The sequence below is a fragment of the Cicer arietinum genome, chromosome 6 (assembly GCF_000331145.2).
Source record: "Cicer arietinum cultivar CDC Frontier isolate Library 1 chromosome 6, Cicar.CDCFrontier_v2.0, whole genome shotgun sequence".
Taxonomy (NCBI): Eukaryota; Viridiplantae; Streptophyta; class Magnoliopsida; order Fabales; family Fabaceae; genus Cicer; species Cicer arietinum.
This window is the reverse complement of record NC_021165.2, coordinates 10822936-10843201: the sequence shown is the minus strand read 5'-3', so window position 1 is coordinate 10843201 and position 20266 is coordinate 10822936. Positions and strand designations below refer to the sequence as shown.

General features: G+C 32.7%; 2 protein-coding genes across 2 annotated transcripts; both read right to left on the bottom strand.

Annotated features, from left to right (window-relative positions):
• Positions 1–431: 431 nt before the first annotated feature.
• Positions 432–8149, bottom strand: LOC101499603 (lipoxygenase 6, chloroplastic). The gene is made up of 9 exons (XM_004504409.4): positions 7578–8149; positions 6957–7234; positions 6201–6447; positions 5579–5911; positions 5141–5226; positions 4939–5046; positions 4546–4847; positions 1669–1935; positions 432–1385 (listed from the first exon to the last, which is right to left on the bottom strand). The coding sequence occupies exons 1-9, from the start codon at positions 7918–7920 to the stop codon at positions 626–628; spliced, it is 2724 nt and encodes a 907-aa protein (XP_004504466.1). The 5' UTR covers positions 7921–8149; the 3' UTR covers positions 432–625.
• A 2593-nt stretch (positions 8150–10742) lies between these two features.
• On the bottom strand, positions 10743–19530 carry LOC101499285 (probable pre-mRNA-splicing factor ATP-dependent RNA helicase DEAH4). Its single transcript, XM_004504408.4, has 16 exons — positions 19218–19530; positions 19048–19140; positions 18854–18958; positions 18285–18502; positions 17682–17734; positions 17451–17567; positions 16458–16549; positions 15650–15736; positions 15153–15367; positions 14750–14842; positions 14339–14462; positions 13579–13723; positions 12597–12666; positions 12054–12214; positions 11711–11886; positions 10743–11529 (listed from the first exon to the last, which is right to left on the bottom strand). The coding sequence occupies exons 1-16, from the start codon at positions 19406–19408 to the stop codon at positions 11376–11378; spliced, it is 2094 nt and encodes a 697-aa protein (XP_004504465.1). The 5' UTR covers positions 19409–19530; the 3' UTR covers positions 10743–11375.
• Positions 19531–20266: the final 736 nt, after the last annotated feature.

Genomic DNA, 20266 nt, shown 5'->3' with positions numbered 1-20266 from the left:
AATTAAAGAATATTTAATAAGCAAAAGAAAAAAGAAAGAGAATAATTATTTTATCAAATTATTTTTACTAACTATTTGTGTTTTTCAATATAAGAACATAAATTTCAATATGAAAACATGAATCCGTATGCTTAATATCAACACAACACATTAAAAGGTCTAACATGGTTACAAGAATTTTAAAATGAGACATTTTGATATTAACAATAATATTATTTTATAATAAAAGTCCATAATAATATTTCAGTATAATTATTACATTTTTATTAAAATTTATTTTTTAGATGTTTTAGTCTTATAATATAAAGTCATTTATGAAATTAATACAATTGATTTCGTGTAATATATTTATTTTTTAAATGTGAAAATATCATTAATTGATTTAATATTAATTGAGGTAATTTAGATTTTATAAATTTTAGTTTTAACAATAATAGAATATGATGTCTTTTTATTAAATAATAACTTTATTTTCTTAAAGACATAAGGCGATTGATTGTCTTAATGGCCTTACCTTATGCAGATATACTTATACTATACATACACAGTTTCTGCCGCTAAAAGTGTATCAGATGACATATAATAAGTAACAAGTGATAATGCCAATGCAATCTTAACTAATTAATCATATAGATATACTGTTAGGGATTCCACGGCCAGTTACCCCAGGACCTGACAAAGGAAGCAACAACTCATAAGGAGGAACACCAGCACCAGTTCTACTTTTCAAACTTGTGTCCTTATTTCTTGCATTAATTATTTCCTCTATCTCCTCAAGTCTATCAGAGAATTTACTAAACAACTTCAGTATTTCATGATCATTGATCCAATGATTATGCATATGATTCACTTGACCCAAATACTCTTCGTCAGGGGAATGAGTTGACAGTGTGTCCTGAACAGCCATTACTTTGGTAGCTTGAAGTTGAGTAGGCAATGATGATAGGAAAAAAAGCTGAGGATTTTGAATAAACTTTTCATAATCAGAATCACTTTCTTGAGGCATAAGTTTTCTCATGAGTGTAGGACGGTTAGGCACATATCCTCCAAAAGGGTATTGTCCAAAATTTATAGCAGCATGCTGACCTGAAGCAACCCAGATCATTGTGGTAAGTATGCTAGATAAGTCCTCTTTTGTGTCTAGTTTAGGCCACCAAGGTTCATTCCTTTTGTCATAGTGACCCTTAAACTTGATTTCACTCCACCATCCTTGGAGCTCCACATCGGTTACAATCGAATCCGATTCGGAATAGAAGTGTTGGACATAAGATTCTACCCATTCTTTAATGGCAGACCAGATTAGGAGTCCATCTGCAGCATAAGGGTAGTCATCAATCACAAGTTTTACACCACAGGGCATTGAAGGGTCTTCTACTGCCATGCCCCTGAAAGTGCATGCCATAAAATATCAACAAACTGCTAATATGCTATACTACATGTTATGAACAAATTTTGAACTTAATATGATAGCGAAATACATGCTACAGATAAATACTCCCTATGTTTCTTTTTAGCCGTCGCTTTTGTAGAAAATTTATTTTCTTGTTTATTTTTCATAAGTTCAGTGTAACATGAACTATTATAAAGAATGGGGAGATTACTAATTAAGCACAAAAAACATCAAGGAAAAGTTTGAAAGCTGATTTTAAATCACGACATCAGAGTTACCTTCGAATAAGATCTGCTGGGAGAGATTCCATATCAAATCTCCACAAGTTTTTGTAAGCTGCTGAACTAAGCTCCATGGCATATTTTCCTGGACTGAAAGATGCTTCAATTATACCCCCTCCATTTATTAAATTTTGCCGAGCTAGTGCATTAATTTCCAAAGTATAGCGCATATGAGGATGTAGCAACTTGTAAATTGGATGCATTGAGCTTAGCTGTCTGTGAGTTGCAATTATATACGGCTCCATGCATGCATGAGTCCTTAACCTGTATATTACATATTGCCACTGTATCTTACTCATAGCCAAATGTGAGAAAATCCATCATTTCTTATGACTAAGTCATTTATGAATTTGAATTCTGTCTGAATTTGCTCAATCAAATAGACTAAAAGTGAATAGGTAAATTGATACTTGCAATTGTAAGCATCAGTACAAATAGTCCCTCATGTTTTTGAATTGACAAATACATCCGCGAAATCGTAATATCATTCAAAGTAGTCTCTCTATTAGCTTTTGTTGTTAGAGACTAAGACATTGTATGCTTACAAGATATGTCACATTACACGTTAATCTCAGATCAATGTCAGTTCACCAAAGACTAATTTTGTTAATCAAATTTATATTATTTTAAGGATAAATTTGTCAATAATTGCAATGATACAAGAACTAAATACTTGCAAATTAGTCTAAACCGAAGTTTCATAAGAAAATTTGAAAGGCATCGTTTCATTTAAATTTAAAAAAAAAAAGAGACACAACACACAAGACAAAAAAAAACAAAAGACAACGAGACACACTCCACCAACATTTCTCCTTCCTCTCACCTATTCTTTCTCTTTCTTCTCTCTTGGTTCTTGTACAACTCTCTATCCCCATTTTTTTTTCTTTTTGGTTCTTCTTCTTCTCACTTCACAACACAAATTAGCATCCATAAATTATAACCCACGAGAAAAATCTTACATTTCTAAAGTAAAGTTTTCTATTCTTCCACGATTGTTTTTGAATAAGATTTTGGGGGTTAGGGTTAGTACTCTAGAAAAGAGAAGAGTATCCATTCCTTGAAAATTTATCATTTGAGACTCTTTGAAGTAAATACATCAACTCCAATGTTAAAAGTATATTTATTTTTAGGCATATGTAGTGTTGTTCAAAAATTTATTTTTGTGCTTAGAGTATATTTTAAGGATTTTTATGGTTACCTATGATTAGTAAAACTTTAGAAATAAATTTCAAAATTTTTGAAAATATTTTTTATGCTCAAATTTGTCACTTGATGTCGTCTACTTCTCTGAGAGTTGTTGGAGAGCAAACTTAGTTGATTTTTTGTTGTTGTGGGGATGGTATTGTCACATATTTTTATTATTATTCTATAAATTTTTATTTTACTAGTTGTCTATCTTAAAATATTTATATAGAAATTGGGGAAACACAACCTTTAAAATCTTCATTTGTCATCAATTACTTGTGTTTATGTTATTTGATATATAATATGTTTATAGTTTGATTTGTTTATGAGCTATAAAGTATTTAAATATTGAATTGATGCACAGTTGTGTAAGAAAGTGATTGTTTATTCACTTAATAATTTTGAATAATACAAGAAGGAAATATATAGAAGAATTTCTGATTCTAATAATTAATTATAGGCATAAGGATCACGTGGAAATATTGTTCTCATTAAGACTATGTTTAATAAAGGAAATAACATACAAATTCTAGTTGTACAAATCAACTAATTAAATACAAATTATAATCATATCAAATCTGAATGATTCCCATAAATATCTACAAGTTGAATATGTTTTTCATGAATTACGATGAGATGAAAAATGATTTTCAAATATGAATTTTAGAAATTGTTGTTAAAATTACGAAATTGTTAACAGGTGTAGGTGCACCTAATTATATCACTTTGATTAGGGAGAGTTAACTGTTAGATGGAGTCACCCCTACGAGAGATGTCATCTTTAGGAGGAGAGGACTATCAACGAGATGTAAGCTCTATAATTGATGCGTTGCAAGATTGAGAGGAAAGGAGAGGAGAGTAGAAATTACATATATACTCTGTCGAAATTTCAAGAATTTTTTTTTTTAAAAGTAACTGTTATTTAGAACTATTTAATTGCTTAATAGTTAAGTTGGTCGATAGGCTTGCTAAACTAGGAGTATTAGTCTGTGCGCTGGTCATGGTGTCGGTTTTTGGGTCGTGACAAAATTAGTCTATAGTATTGTGGCAATGATGTCGAATCAACGTGGAAGGGTCAAATATTTAATTAACATGTCATATTATAGCCGTTAGATATAAAAGTTAATAGATGAACTATGTTGAGTTAACATGGCAATGATATCGTGGCAATGATGTTTAATTAACATGTAAGCTCTATAATTGATGCATTCCAGGATTGAGAGGAGAGGAGAGTAGAAATTACATATATATACTCTGTCGAAATTTCGAGAATTTTTTATTTTTATTTTTAAAGTAACTGTTATTTAGAACTATTTAATTGCTTAATAGTTAAGTTGGTCGATAGGCTTGCTAGACTAGGAGTATTAGTCTGTGCGCCGGTCATGGTGTCGGTTTTTAGGTCGTGACAAAATTAGTCTATAGTATCGTGGCAATGATGTCGAATCAACGTGGAGGGCCAAATATTTAATTAACATGTCATATTATAGCCCTTAGATATAAAAGTTAACAGATGAACTATGTTGAATAACACTTTACAATTTCGATGATGTATTTGTTAATTCGCCTATATTAGAGACTATTTTGACCGATGCTAACACTTTTGATGACTAATTTTCCTATTCTCTCTCTAAACTGATTAACCAGACCATTTGAGCAATTATTTAGAGTTTGCAAGACCAATTGCCTTACCAGTGATTTACAAGCTGATGGATGCCAGCATCATTTGAACAAACATGAGCTTTTGCTAGCTTCCAAATCCAATGTGTTGTGCCATCATGGCCTTGTGTATAAACTCTTTTATTTCGTGGCGAAGAAGGCATTTGAGGAAGCGAAAGCTCTATAGCTATAGGACGCAGAACACCAGTCTTTGTATTGAAGAGAATCGTCCGTGAGGCATAAGCTTTCCTCCCATGTAAGGAGTTCATCTTCTTGATGAATGGCAAAAGCATGTCATGGTAATCAATAATAAATAGTCTCTTTTCCTCCATAGCCTGCCAAATTAAAAATAATTGATTGCAAGTAGAGATAGTAAAATTTCTGTAAGATAAACAGATCAAGCAACAAATAAAATATGAAGCAAACTTTTTCAAAGCTCATTCCACCAAGTTCCTGCTCCAATAGTTCCTTTGTTATTGCTGATTCAGGAGGGCCATAGACAGCAGGATCTAGTTTGCTGTAAATAGGAAACTCCTGTGAAAGACAAAGAGCATCTTTAAGAGATCATAGATGAATAAATTGACACTCTTGCAACAGCTTAACTAGTGTGAAATAAACTGAAAACTACCTTTAATAGCTCAATATTCACTGGATTCACCCCAGCTAAGGCCTGCCTTGCAAATTCATTGTCCCTCAACCAAGAAAATTTATCTCCTGGAACAGTACAAAATGGCTAGTTAGTGGAATGAGTGTGGTTTTGATAAATACAAGATTATATTGCATTCGAGGTTTTAAATTGTGGTACGGTCAAATCAGATCAAATCTGACTGATGAATTTCAATTGCAGTTGCAAACATTTTTTAAAATTTGTTTGCCTCAAGTCAAAAAAAATAACTATCGAAAACAAACATAGATGTAGCATACCATTTTTTTTAATAAGAAATTCTTATTTATTAAAGTGATATTAATGATCATTTTACAACATTTGTATTTGAACTTTATCTTTTGAGATTACAAGGTTAAACTCTTGCCATTGAACTAACATTCATGGACGAGTGTAGCATACCTTTTATAACAGCTGGGATTTCATATTTTAACAACCGTTGTCCAGCACTGAGGACCTGTTTCATTACCTTTCCAACCAAGAGATTTTCCACTATCCCTCTCTGCTCTTCATCTTTCAAAGTAACACCATCAATATAAAGCTTGTCAATTTCAGAAAAACACTTGAAAGGAATGTCAGATTTCGACAGAGTGGCTGCAAGTGAAGGTATAAGATTGTGGAACAGAGCTTTCAATCTTCCAGCAGAGAAAGTGTCCTGCTTGATTTCTTCAAAAGTTTCATCTCGTGGCACATAAATAGGATGTGGCTTCTCTATTCTACTCTCACACATTGGATCTGATTTGTTGCACCCCATTGCATGAAAAACACATTTTGCACATTTCTTTAGATATGATATTCATTCTAAAACCCAAAATTCAAAATGACATCACAAAAAACTAGAGTTATGAATGAGATTAAAGGACATAGGTTGCCACATAAAATTATTTTATACTGACAACTAGTAAAAATTTGCCAATACATCAAACAATTGCAAACATAAAACTGAAAAGGATAGTTATGCAATTGTTTATAGGGTTTGTGATTAGTGGTCAGTGTAAAAAGAAAGAAAAATTCTGAACTCTACCAGAGCGAGTTGGAGGTCTTCCAGTTCTACAACGGCGAGGATAAGGTCTGTCATGATCCCCAAGGAGAGGCCTAGCAAGTTTTTCATCTTTATCAGGGTTGCCCAAATCATTGTAGGTAGCATAATCATAGATTCTATCATGTGATTTTCTTTCACTTTCTTGGGGTGTTCCACCACCCCTTATGCTTAGCAAGTCCTCACGCCGTAGATCTTTGATACCAGGTGGTGTTTGTGATGGTAAATATGCCTATCAAATCCAAGCAAACAACATGCTAAGTTAAGTTGGTATAAAGGAGGAAAAAATGTAACTTGAGATCGAAGGTGTGTCATGTGTCTCACGTTGACATGTGTGGTTATATTCATTCACTTCAATTTTCTCAAATTATTACTTGTGCCTATGTACAAGTATTAGTGTCATGTTCATTTTCTGTGTGTTGGAGAATGTTGCAATAACTTGAATAAGAAAAAGATAAACATGGTGATGATTGCACATATAAATTTCAAATTGTGCGTGACCACACTAAGCTTTGGGTTCAATTTGTTCAACCGTTTATGCAAACAAGATATAAAAGGGATAACAACGAATCTCCTTGAAGATAATTTGAAATCCTTGAAGTGAATTGTACATTCACTTCGAACGTATCCATAAATAATATTCAACAAAATAAAATTTCCTTAATTACCCTCTACAATACTTCATAGAAATGGCATTAATGAGTCAATGCTAGATTTATGACACTACTACTCAGTACTCACTTGATTATTGAATATGATTCTACTTAGAGGGTTGTCGTTACGCGAATGAATCCATGTGTTTGCGGGGAAGAAAATGGGTCCATCAATGAAGCCATGAAGGATAATTTGCAATAAGTGAAACTCCTTTGCATGAAGATTGGTAATGAGAATAGCAGCAGGGCGTCCAAAGTCAGTTGGCACAGTGAAATCAGCTGAGTATTCCACAATGTATGGAATCTTCGATGGCTTCGGTAGCCAACCTCTTACGTTGGATTGCACACTTTTTCCACAACTAGTAGCTGAAAATGTAATAACAACAACAAAATCCTTGTGAGAATGAAAATGTTAATACAAAATATTTCCTTTCTCTCACATAAATAAATAAATAAATATTTAATGTTTATACCATAAAGAATTAAAATTAAACAAATAAAACTTGAGCGACTTAACACAATTTACTTTAAGATATCAAAATGAAAAAAAAAGAAAAAACTTAAAAGGAGAAACTACATGAATTAGAGAATTTAACCTTCCTAAAAAAATGCCAATTTAGATATTTTTATTGAATTTAATAGTGTAAACTCTTTACACGCGTCGATATATATATTTGTTTTTGATTATAGAAAGGGGGAGGAAAGAAACCAGGGTCAATATGTTGACTGATGAGGTTAATCTGTATTCCATGACCAACACCATTGATCAAATATTCCAAATTATCCTCAACCATGTTACTTTTCATCTTTTTCCTTATTGTCACCACCGCTTTCACCTTTATCACTTGGCTGTCTTTGCTACCACCACGTGGCACCGATCCATTGGTCTCTAATTTGTTGTCCAACGGAGACGTCGTAATACTCTTGTTGTCGCCGCTACTGATCACTGCTTGAATCTGCACTCTCCGACGCCATCCAGATGAGCGTGAAATGTTCCTCCGGTGGCTGTTGTCGGCGATCAGCGTGGGAGATCGGAGGAGCGAAGCAAACATATTGGCAATGCGTTGCGCAGTATCTCCAACAGAAAAAGAGAGCAGTGTAGTGCAGTGTATATATCTATCTAGTTTTATTTCTCATTATTGTGTTTCACGAATAGGGATCAATGGAGAGGATCCCAACCATTTTATCACTTCTTTTTCTTGTCGCTAAAATCACCTTTTCCACTATCACTTGACTTTAATTGCCTTTTTAAAACACTCCGTCGTCACCACTCGCAATCATTAATACTCTATGTTTCTTTTTCTAGCTATATAAATACACATCAACTATATAAATTAAAATATTTTATATAATTAATTAATAAATTTATTAATAATTAATATTATTTTATTAAAAAAATATATGAATAAAAATTAAAAATAGAGTTTATGAAATTTTTGAAAAATCAATGGTGTCATGATGGTTTGCGAGTTTCTTTTTTTATATATTTTAATTTGAAGTTAGAGATTAAAATTAATTGTTTTTAATTTTACAAAAATTAAATTGAAATAAAAAATTTACGAGAATTAAAATAAAAAAGTGATATATTTAAGTCTATCTTAAGGTGTATACATATTTTGAGGATTATATTAAACCAACTTGAACTTGAGAATCAAATTACTCTATTGTAGAGTTTTTTGGTAAGTAATTTTTTAAATTCCATGTATGTTAAAATTATCATATTGATCAATAAATTGTATCTTTTTCCCGAAAAATGAAAGAAATTTGAGCTGTGCTATATATAGTGAAGGAATAGCATCGCAAACATCACGAATAAAGTATTACACATTATTTTAATAAATATTAAACTTAAAAGTAAAAAAGTAAAGTGGAGTAGTTAACCGTTTGCCGTTTTCCACTTCTTTGATGCTCTCTATTTTGTTTGTAGGCACTAATCATGAAGAAACACGTTAACCCAAATAAAACTAAAAACAACTCTAACTCAAAACTTGGTTTGGTGCTTATAAAAATATCTATAACCGTAGTTTGAAGAAGTTAAGTCTATATATATCTCAAATGTTCATTATTAATTTTTAAGCAAAGTAATAAAAATCTCAAATTGATAACAAAAATAAAATACAACTTTATCGATTGTAAACTAGAAAGAGAGTACCACAAGAAAATTGAGTGACAAAGGCATGAGAGTAACATATGTGGGGTTGGATGCATCACTTATTTTATTTCTCTTTTGCTTTTTCTACTATTTTTTAAACTTGTGAGAACAAAGAAAAGAGAACAGAGAAAACGTTACCTTTTTTTTTTTTTACTAACGCACGTGCTTGTGAGTTTCTCTAGAAATTTCATTCTTATGCAGGTTGATTGAAAAACTTCATTTATGACGAACTTGATCTAAATAATATAGTAGGGCTAAAAGAGTTGAAGTCTTCAAGATTTGTTTTTTAAACAATGTTTTATAAAATGGACCCAATATCCAACTAATGAGACCTTTTAAATTATGATCTAATTGATTCAAAAAAAATTAAAAAATATATTTGAAAAAAAGCATTGTGGTAACAAACCACAATTCAATCCGATTTATTCGAATCTATTAGACATAAAATCAACTTAGTTGAGCCGATCTGTAAATTGATTGACGGTTCAACGTCACTACATTTTAGTTCGATCAAACTATGAGACAAATGATTTATCTGATTCAAATTAATTTAAAAAACTAATAATTCATAGAATCAAATAAAAGATTCTGAAAGCTCGTTGGATCCAAATTCATAAGAATGGGAGTACATGCATAAACTATGAAACTTTAAGTTAATTTAGTTCTACATATATCAAAATATTAAAAGAAAAAACATAATGAAGCTTTATAAGAGTAGTTAAAAGAGGAAATAATTTCGAGAAAGGGGAACATTGGTGGCAAGAGAGCATGTGAGGAAGGGAGTCATTGAGTTAATTCAAATCTAGTTTGGTGAGCTTCCTAACATTACTCACAACTTCCACGTGGTTTGGTCTAAAGCTTGCTATTTATGCAGCGAATAATTAGTAACTACAAGGGTATCTTCGGTTACATAAAAACATTTGTTTGAGCCTTTTTAAATTTTTATGTCAATAGACGGTAAGGTAATTATCACAAAAAAACTAACCTACAACTGCAACGTTCTGTAATTAAATTTAAAATATAATATTTAATTCAACAATATCAAATTTTATGTTGAATATTTTTTAACTATTCTTAAAGGCATGTTTATGTAGACTTGATGCAAGTTTTTCAATTCAATTTTTTTTCTTCATCAAACTGTGATTTAAATCTTTTATAGAGTTTTAAATATAGTAACTAGTAACCAAATAATTTTTTTATCATAAAAAACACATTTTTTTTTATATTTCAATTGTGACAAGTGGTTATTTTTATAAAAAAAAACTGTGATCGGTGATAATTTTAGGATGTCTAAGATACTTGCAACAGTATTAATAGACTATTTCTGATATGTTTTTATTTTTATTATTTATTGAAGAAACTCTAAAACTCATTCATTTTGCAAATAAATTCCACCGAATAGTACAAATACTAAGTACATGTTTGATTGCACTTTTAAAAGAATCAAAATCAATTTTAAAGGTGTAGAATTGATTCTGACTTATTTAGATACTACTAAGCAAAATTGATTTTAATTTGTAATTTTTAAACACAAACATAATTTTTAATTTAAAATTTATTGTTCAACTCCCTTTTCCTTAAAAGTATTCACTAACCAGATTCCACACTAATTTTATCCACCGGTGGTAGCATTTCTCTGGAGCATCCTAGGAACAATTTCTATAATCATATATACTGCAAACATATAAAGATTTCGATAAGCAAAAATATGTGCACATGCAATGGTCATAGAATAGGATATGTAATATTCCAAAGGGCGATAAAACATGATACCATATGAGAGAAAGATTTCATCTACATAATTATTATTTTGAACTTCAAATTCAAACATAAACTCAGCTAGGGAACTATCGCAATCTAAACGGGCTCAACATCAAACAAAAAAATAATTACTTTTATGAAAACAGTGCCACAAGATAATTATCTCAATCTGATGTCTGTAATGGCAAATTGGCAATTGCATTTCAAAGCCCCTCAGAATTGTTAGACATTTACTTCAAGGGGACTTGTTGACGTTATTCTCTTTCTTCCCCTTCCACTTACTTTCTCCACTCTGGGTAAATTTCAATGACCAAGGGGATAATATACATTCAGCCACTCAACCACTATCAGAATGGTACAATGTGCTCAACTCAGGTGTTCTGTGCTAAATCATCAGATGTTGGCAAGAGATAATTGCATCATGATGAAGCAGAGATAATATCAGAGCACATAAAAGGAACAAGACAACGTGGAAAACTTGAAATGTCAGCTTATCCTGACTCACTATTCTCAGGTAACTTTTACCACTTAGTCTGTCCCTTCAACAAAATGCCCGACAAGCAAAGATCGCCATCTCCACAGGTATAACAGTGCTTACTTATTGCCTTTCCGAGCAAGAAATCGTTCTCTGGCAGCTTGGATTCTACTTTGACTATCATCTGCAGCAACAGCAACCTCAACATTCTGCTTGGGCAAATCTGGAATACTTTTCTCAGGTTCCTCCTCAACGTGATCCATACCACCACCACTACAGACAAAGGAATTAGAGTCAGCATTGATCACAACCCCTTCCCCCACCAAAAAAGAAGAAAAAATTATCATATGCAACATAAAACGTACTACATATATATCAAAGGAACATGAAGTGATTTGGACGTAAGACTTTTTCTGCCATATGTTTCAGAAGTTTCTAATGCCAATAGTGTTACCTTAATTTGTACACATTTAAGGTATTAAGCTTGTTAATGATGGGTATAACCCATTTCATCTCAACAGAGCACACATTTCTCATGAACGGCCGTGGTGTTGCAATTAGCTCATGGTACACAACATAGTCTGGAAACTTCCCCAGCTCATCAGAACTCAATGCAGATGATGGATGCACCTAATACACAAGATTCAGGTAAGTAAGGTTCTACAAAGCGTTTTTTTTATATTGTGAAGCATTTCTGCAAGTTGAGCTACTCCTTTGATATGGATTTTACAGAAAATGCAAGGATCTATGGGAAATGATTTGAAGGAAATATTATTTTAAAACAACACTTTAATTACCTGGACTACTTGGCCTTGGAAACCTAGAGTTCGATAACCATTATGATGCATCTTTCTTTCAGCCAGCTGATTCGCATAACCCACACATAGCGCCTTCCTCAAGTTTCGATAATCCCGCCGGAACTCTCCCCCTCTCCCATTTGTTCTTATATCCAAGGGTTCTATTGCAAAGTTAAGAAAATACATATAAGTGGGAGAGAAATGGACACATATGATAACTAGCTGGAGGATTAACTAATTTGAATGAAAAAATTAGAAGAGAAATGGGCAAAGAGAAAAGTAACTATTTCAAAAGTAATTCTATACAACTTATCCAAACAAGGACATATCAACACAAGATCGATGAAGGAGAAGGGGAAGAAAAAGAGCAATTAAATTATGCCCCGTGTCAATTTACAGCCCACTTTTATTTTATTTTTGAAAATTATAGATGCAGGGATGATTTTTGCTGGTTCATTTTTATACTAACACTACCCCTGCATCTAAAAGCACGTTCTTAATTTCATAAAATGAAAATACTTCAAGAAAAATGTAAATACAAACCCTTAGCAATTTTCTGCATTATCTGAGATAACTGTTTACGGACATCTCTGGCAAACAACATTCCTCGCACCTGCAATTAGTTGATTCCAGAATAATGACATATATTATGCATTGAACAAATACAAAGTATATATTATTAGTGCAGTTTGAAGACTAATCTTAGTTAAGAAAAAAAGCAAGAATGCATTCTGATCAAGAAATAACAGAATGTCTTTCCCAATTACCCATGTGATTTTTTCTTTTAAAGATACAACATCTTAAGTATAAATACTTCACAATATAAAGCAAATAAGTTTTAGCCTCCGAGGCTTAAGTAACTCATCTACGTAATTAAAATAAATACAAGTGATTCCTTTAATTGAATGACTATCTCCAGCTTGAGGAGGGGAAATGAAGTCGCACAAGGTGAGGAAGGAAGATGAAGCCGTAACAGAGATGACAAGACAAGAGAGAACCTTATTTTGTTCCCATTCAGAATTTTAGGGTGAAATGACCAAAAGGACCAAAAAGTAAGAAATTTACAAGAATTTTACAGTAGTGGTAGCTACATCCTCTATTTGGCTGCTATTGGTGGAGCTACAGCCACTACTCAAAACTGCAATGCAATGGGGTTTCACATAGCGTCTAGGGGCTACTGCAAACTGCACCGCTATAGCAGCCGCTATTGACTACAGAGCTATGATGTCCCTCTCTTAAGGGTATGTTGGGGTTCTCGAGGTTCCTCTTCTGGTCAGGCCATGCAGCGCCACTATTGGCTGGGATTTCTGGCCATGATTGCGATATCTATGGCTGCACCTCCAACATGTCATGCCACAGCTGGAGAATAGTGCCCAGTGCCCACCAGCCGCGCTGAACTGCTATGCTACAATATGCCGCAATTGAAAACCTAGCTTCTAACTAAATATTTTAACAGACTTCATTGCAAGAGTTCAGACACACTCATACATTTTGTTCATGGAAATACTAGAATGCATGAAGGTACCTGCAAGCCATGGTCTTTGCACCAAGCAATGTCAAAATCAGTTTGATACCAATGCTCGTATATCTGCAATAATTTGATGTGGTCACCCAAGCCAGAACCATCAGGGAGATTAGATATTGGACGTTTCCTCTTTTTCTCAGTCTTGCTGCACATAAAAGGGACGTTGTAACCACTCAGTCATTGTCAATGTATAGATGTACAAACGTCTAGAAAACAAAATGTCATTTGTATATTCTGGACACTTTTCTTTTGTTTGGTTGATTGATAGTAGCTATATTCAAAATAATGGAAATTATTTTATAAGAAAGGAGTCAATAAAAAATACAAATTTTTGCTTGTGTACAGGGAATGCTAACTTCCTTCACCTTAGAGTGGAAGTTAGCGTGAACACTTATAATTGGACCGAGTAACCTGTCCCTTCCCTTTCAAGAGTACACAAGACTTTAAGTCATCTAAAAAAATAATCAATTAATATGTTTTTTATTCCTTTCCTGATTCTTATATGTTAATAGAATCTTCGCTTGGCCAATTTCTTTCTCCTGATAATAGATTCTCACTCCATAATATTTCAAGGGAAAACCAATTTGGCTAAGGCTCAACAAATAAAGGTCAAATTGTTTAGCATGCTCTACTTAATGCTATTAAGAGAGTGTGACACTGTGACTATATGAGCATCAAAGATATTGTAACCACGCTTTTTTAATAGGGAGCATTTTTTTCAGTCTAATTGAAAATGTGAAGAACACTAAGATGACTCAACCTCTGCCCTGGTAGCAATGTAGTTTCAGTTGATAACATGGCAGCAACAGTCAAAGCCTCAGTTATGCAACCATAATCGTTTGCTTCCATTAAAGTTCTCGACAGGGATGGTTCTAACGGAAGCTCTGCGTAGAATTGAGAAACAACTCAGTGAACCAAGAAAAGTACTCTTAAAATTTCGATTAAGAAAATGAATGGATACAGAAAGAAAAATTTCATGTTCAAAACTGAGGATAACTTCCATGGTCAAGCCTGGCAGACACACACTTCCATGAACATGATAATGATAGGAAAAAGGTATACTAGTAAACGCACTTATCAAGAATCAAGATGATGAAGACAACAATATTGCATTATCTGTGATTTCACCACCCCAATATTTAAAATTCAACACTAAAATGTAAAGAAGTACCGGCCATTTTTCGCCCAATACTTGTAATTGCACCATTTTCATCAATAGCATCAATCAGATATAATTGCTTCAAGGCATCTTGTAAGGACTCAGCTGCACAAAACATGGTTACACAATCACCAAGTTATACTTGAGCAAAACTTATTAAAATGTCAAGGGAGAAGAATTTTAAAAAGCACAAGTAATTCATAAGCCAATATAAGCAAATTAGCAAAGTACTACATCCCCACACCCTCCCCCAAAAAATAAAGAAGAAAAGGCGGAGGAAAAAAACGAGCTGAAGAATTGAAACTTCTGAGATAATATAAAAGTAACTTCACAGAATCAAGTTTAGTCACTTAATACTGCAAGGAACAAAGGTGTCAATTTACATTTAGAGTTAAACTATAAAAAAATATCTTACATGACGGAGAATCGAGAAAATCAAATTTGAGAATGTCAATATCAGGGAGGTCTAATGACTTCAAGTAAAGAACACTGCCAGCAAGAGAGGATCTCTGAATTTCAGGAACTGTAACATCCAAAAACTCGTCATGGTACATTTGGGAAGGATATAGGCGGTAGCATTTCCCTGGCCGTGTCCGCCCAGCTCTGCCTGCCCGCTGATTAGCTTGCACTCTGCAATGTCAGAAAGTACACACTAACTTTAAAGCTTATGATTTGATCATTTTAAAAATTTAAAACTGTTGTATAATTGTTAAAGCAACAAGAATCCTTTAAACCAATATATTGTGATTTTTGTTTTAAGTATTAAAAAATGGCTCAAGATGAATTTAGTATATTGAAGGAAATAGAACTTCATATATGATTTACTCGTGTATGAGAAAGAAAAAAAAAGGCATTGCATCAGCGAACCTATGCTTCATGCCTCAATAAGATATGAAGTTACTCATTGCTTACTTGCTAATTTGAATAACGTCAAGAGAATACATCCTACTAGATGGATTGTACTGCCTTTGCTTTACATACCCAGAGTCAATAACATACCTACATTCATAAAATTAAAAACAATATAGAAACTGTAAGTAGACAAGTCGATGTGGTTTATCTAAAGGAGAAAATCATTGTCAAGATACAGTAAAATGAAACAAAAACACAAACACTCCAAATTATAATTGGCAAACTTAAATGGCAAGGACATGTTTGTTGTTGTACCTCAAAATGTGTGACAATAAATCATATCGTTATTTATTTTCATCTTTACAAAAAATGGCATCATGCATTTGAAAATTGCATCGTTACATATCTCAAAACGTATGCAGTCTAAAAGATAAGCAACCACACATTCTACTGCATGTGGTTTTTCAAATGAAGCCAAAAAGAAATAGTCTACATCCCTGCCTACAATATACACTGAACACTCGCATTCTTGTTTTGCCAACAAAATTTCCATCCTCTAAATGGGTGCAACACTAACCAATATTCACAGAATTGACTTAATCATGTAACTTGTCCGCACATATTCAATAAATGGAGATTAGGGGTTCGGGTGTTTTTGAACATTTGTTATCTCCTCTCTGGCTAAGACAACAATAAACAGGCTACAGAAATAAGAAGCATTTGGTTTAGTACAATAAGTAATATCAGCAACAACAGAAACAATAATGTATAATAATTATCTTTATGACTATATATAACTAGTATGCAAATATTAAGTTAAGTTCAAATTGAAAATTAATAATATTTAACTAAATATCAGTGCCCTTACACTACACCATCAACAGTCAAAGAAGTTTCAGCAATATTTGTAGCAACAATAATTCGTCTGCAATTTGGAGGTGGAGGACTAAATACACGCACCTGTAAGATTATATAAGACATGCATGAGTTTCAAATGCACATAAAAAATATCATGCCTCAAATTTTCTTTAGCGAGGTAGAATATACCAAACATCAACTATTGTTTATTTCGTGTTTATCCTAGATGAATTATATGCTTTTAAGAGTTCATTGCAAGCTAACATGATTTGACATGTGGTTATGAAGCAAACAAGGCAAGTAACAAGCCAAAATAGGAAAGAACTAAGATAAATCCTCTCAAGGCAGTTACATGCAAAACTATCTACTAATACTAAGAAAAGTAATTCCCCCAATGACACAGGAAGGAATTTTACACCTGTCATTTTTTCCCAGATCCATGCATGAGCATATTACGAGCTTCCAAGAACATTCTACATGTAATAGTTGGTCGAGTTCACTATGGACTAACGTAAAAAGAAAACTAAGAATTATGTATGGGAGTGAAATTATAATGCCTTTCCAAATATGATCAAAATACAGTTTCTTTTTAATGCATTAGACATGCATCATTACATAAATACTAGTATACTACATAGCTATAATACTAGTATACTACATAAAAAAAAAAAAAAAAAAAAAAAAAAAAAAAAAAAAACTAGTGTTAAATTAATAGAAAGATACAGATTTCAAATTAAAAGAGAGAATTGATATTCTGAAAATTAGAATAAGTCATTATATACATAATAAATATTAAACTTTATCTAGTTATTGTGGTATTCCCATCTATATTATGCGAAAATGAAAGTGAAAAAAAATATATATAATACAACTAGAAGTGTCTATCATGGATACGGCTCAATACAGCTACTATTTCAAAATATCTGTGCTTCCGAATGATTGCATTTTGGAAGAAGCAAATCTTTCAATTAGGAAGACCGTAGAAAAACAAAAAATTACGTGCCTGCAATTCAGGTGGCAAAGAACCATGAAGAGGAAAGATTATAGCATCCATGCAGGAACCTTCATCGAGAGCCCGAACTTTATCTTCCAACTTAGATACCAACTTCTCTATGTCATCCTGCATAAGCTCATCAAAGCAATCATTACATCATATTAGAAACTAAAGGATTAAAATTTACACTCTGGAGTTGAAGTTATTACAGTGTAAATGTCATATCACAAAAATGCTCACCTGTCCAGTCATGAATATTAGAATATCCCCTTCCGGTTGCCGAACATGTATATCTGCAAAACCAATCATTTGTGAACAACTGGAAGAATTTTTCTTTACAAATATAGTAAATAAGACAAATGAAATGAAGTGTGTGTATAGGTCTAAATTGACACAACTTGACAGCATATACCAATTTCCTACTTGAAAAGTTACCAGCCGCTCAATCAACAAAGGAGGTAAAAGCAAGTGAATCTAATTGTTTACATCGTTGTGAACAGGTGAACTTCTAAGTTCAGATTGAAAATGCATCCCTCTCTTAGCAGCATATTTACTTATAAGCAACAACTTAAAATGTATCCATCCTTTTCCAATAGCTTAGACCAATTTTTCGAGAGATGTTATCTAAATATATGTCAAGTACACATGTAAAGCATGATACTTTATCAATATGTAATAGAATAGGTAAATACTTAATAACGTTTTGACAAAAAAAATTGTCTAACTACAAATTTTCTTTATACACAAGCAGAAGACAATACATTATTAATTATTAATACAGGTAGTTTGATTATTACAACCTATGTTTGCATGAAGATAGAATTAAAAAATTTCATGTCATACCAAGAGCTGTTTTGAGAGCTGCCTCAAGATAGTTTAACGGACGCTCCTTGCTATAGAGAACCTCCACGGGATACAACTTCCCAGGGATGTTTAATACAGGGCAATCTCGAAAGAACTTGGATACCTTGTCACCATCAAGGGTGGCAGACGTAATCAACACTTTGAGATTAGAGGAACGAAGCTTAACCAAACGTTTCATGAGTCCCATCAATATATCCCTGAAGACAAATAATAAATTGTATGAAACAACAATGCCCAAGGCCCTCTTTGCATAAACAATCTAATTAAGCCAACACTATAATGTAAGAGCTTGTGAGTAAGTTATTTCTACACCAAAAGATAAAACAAAGTTGAACTGTTTGCACATAAGCTATTTTTATAAGTTATCCTCAAGAGCAAGTGAAAAATGAGCTGAATACAACTTTCGGACATGTAATAAGTTGTTTCATAAATTCTCTAGACCCGTCTCACAAGTGATTATCTGAGGAGATAAGGTGAAATAAACTGATCCAAACATTACTCAAATGTATGAGAAGTGTACACAGAAGAGAAAGGAAAAGGTGTCTTACGTGTTCAAACTCCGTTCATGAGCTTCATCTAATATGATAACAGAATAATCGTTAAGTTCTGGATCGGCTAGACTTTCGCGGAGGAGAACACCATCAGTTAGGTACCTAATTGAATCGAATCAATGATCAACGGTAACAAACCAAATGAGAAACTGAGAATGAATGCAAATGAGTGAAGAAGAGTGAGTAATTACTTTATGCGCGTGTTGCGTGAAGTTCTGTCTTCGAATCGAATAGCGTAACCTACTTCCTCGCCGAGCTGAACGCCGAGCTCTTGCGCGACTCGTCTGTGGATGGAAGTTGAGTTAAAACGGCGTCGAAATCCCTAGGGTGAGTTGGAAAGTTGAAATTGAAGAGGGAATACCTGGAGACGGATACGGCGGCGACACGACGGGGCTGAGTGACGGCGATTTTAGAGTAACCGCGGCGGTGAAGCATTTGAGAGAGTTGAGTGCTCTTGCCGGAACCGGTTTCTCCGATGATGACGGTAATAGGGTTGTTTTGTACGGTTTGGATGATTTTTTCTTCGTATTGGACAATGGGAAGGGTTGCCATCCTCGCAGTTACTCTTTCTTTCTCCTTTCTTCTTCTTTCAAAACCAGCGGGGAGTTGCCGATGGGAAACACAGCTCCTATTTTTTTATTTTCGAGAAAATATCCAAATTGACACTTTTTTTTATGGTGCTTTAAAATTCAAAAACTGATTTTCCTTAACAAACAAATAAAAAAGGAATAGGAAGTCAATAAAAAAAATAAATGTTACTTAATCAAAGATCCAACTGATCACCGCGTCGGTATTGTAAATATGCCGTTACAAAAAAAACAAAAGTGGTATTTTTAAATAATATATAACGGTTAATATTCATAAAATTAAAATTAAATATCGTAAAAATTTAATTTTTAACTTTAATTTTTTTTTTATATTTGTAATTTAATCAATGATATATGAATAATTCTATATTATGAAATTGTACCTCACGTTATTTAAAATATATCAAATTATTATTTTTTTAGTTAAAAAATATGATAAATAAACTAAAATTGTCGACTTTTATAATAAATAGACCAATTTCGTAAATTAATAAAAATAGATGGATCAAATTTGCAATTAAGTCAATGATTTATGACTATATAGATTGAAATGTTTAGTTCAAGAAAAATAAATTATAACTCATTGACGAAAGTAAAATTTTATTTATTTATTGTTAGACGGATAAAAATGAATTTAATCAAAAGTGTGTGATTTAACCTGAGAATAATTTTTAAAGGTATTTATCTCTATTTATTTTTTCTTCAAATAAGATTTTTGAAAGATTGTGATTCCGTCTTATCTATCTATTCTTAACTAAACATACTATATAATGTCAATCAAGTTGTGAATAATTCTCCTGTTATATTTCTTGAATATATCAAA

Coding starts and splice junctions, on each gene's coding strand:
- LOC101499603 (XM_004504409.4), bottom strand. CDS start 7,920: ATGTTTGCTTCGCTCCTCCGATCTCCCACGCTGATCGCCGACAACAGC. Junction 6,448..6,956: donor GAATCATATTCAATAATCAA/GTGAGTACTGAG, acceptor TGGATTTGATAG/GCATATTTACCATCACAAAC. Junction 5,047..5,140: donor TGAATATTGAGCTATTAAAG/GTAGTTTTCAGT, acceptor TGTCTTTCACAG/GAGTTTCCTATTTACAGCAA.
- LOC101499285 (XM_004504408.4), bottom strand. CDS start 19,408: ATGGCAACCCTTCCCATTGTCCAATACGAAGAAAAAATCATCCAAACC. Junction 14,463..14,749: donor TATTGGGCGAAAAATGGCCG/GTACTTCTTTAC, acceptor AATTCTACGCAG/AGCTTCCGTTAGAACCATCC. Junction 12,215..12,596: donor AATGCAGAAAATTGCTAAGG/GTTTGTATTTAC, acceptor ACTTTGCAATAG/AACCCTTGGATATAAGAACA.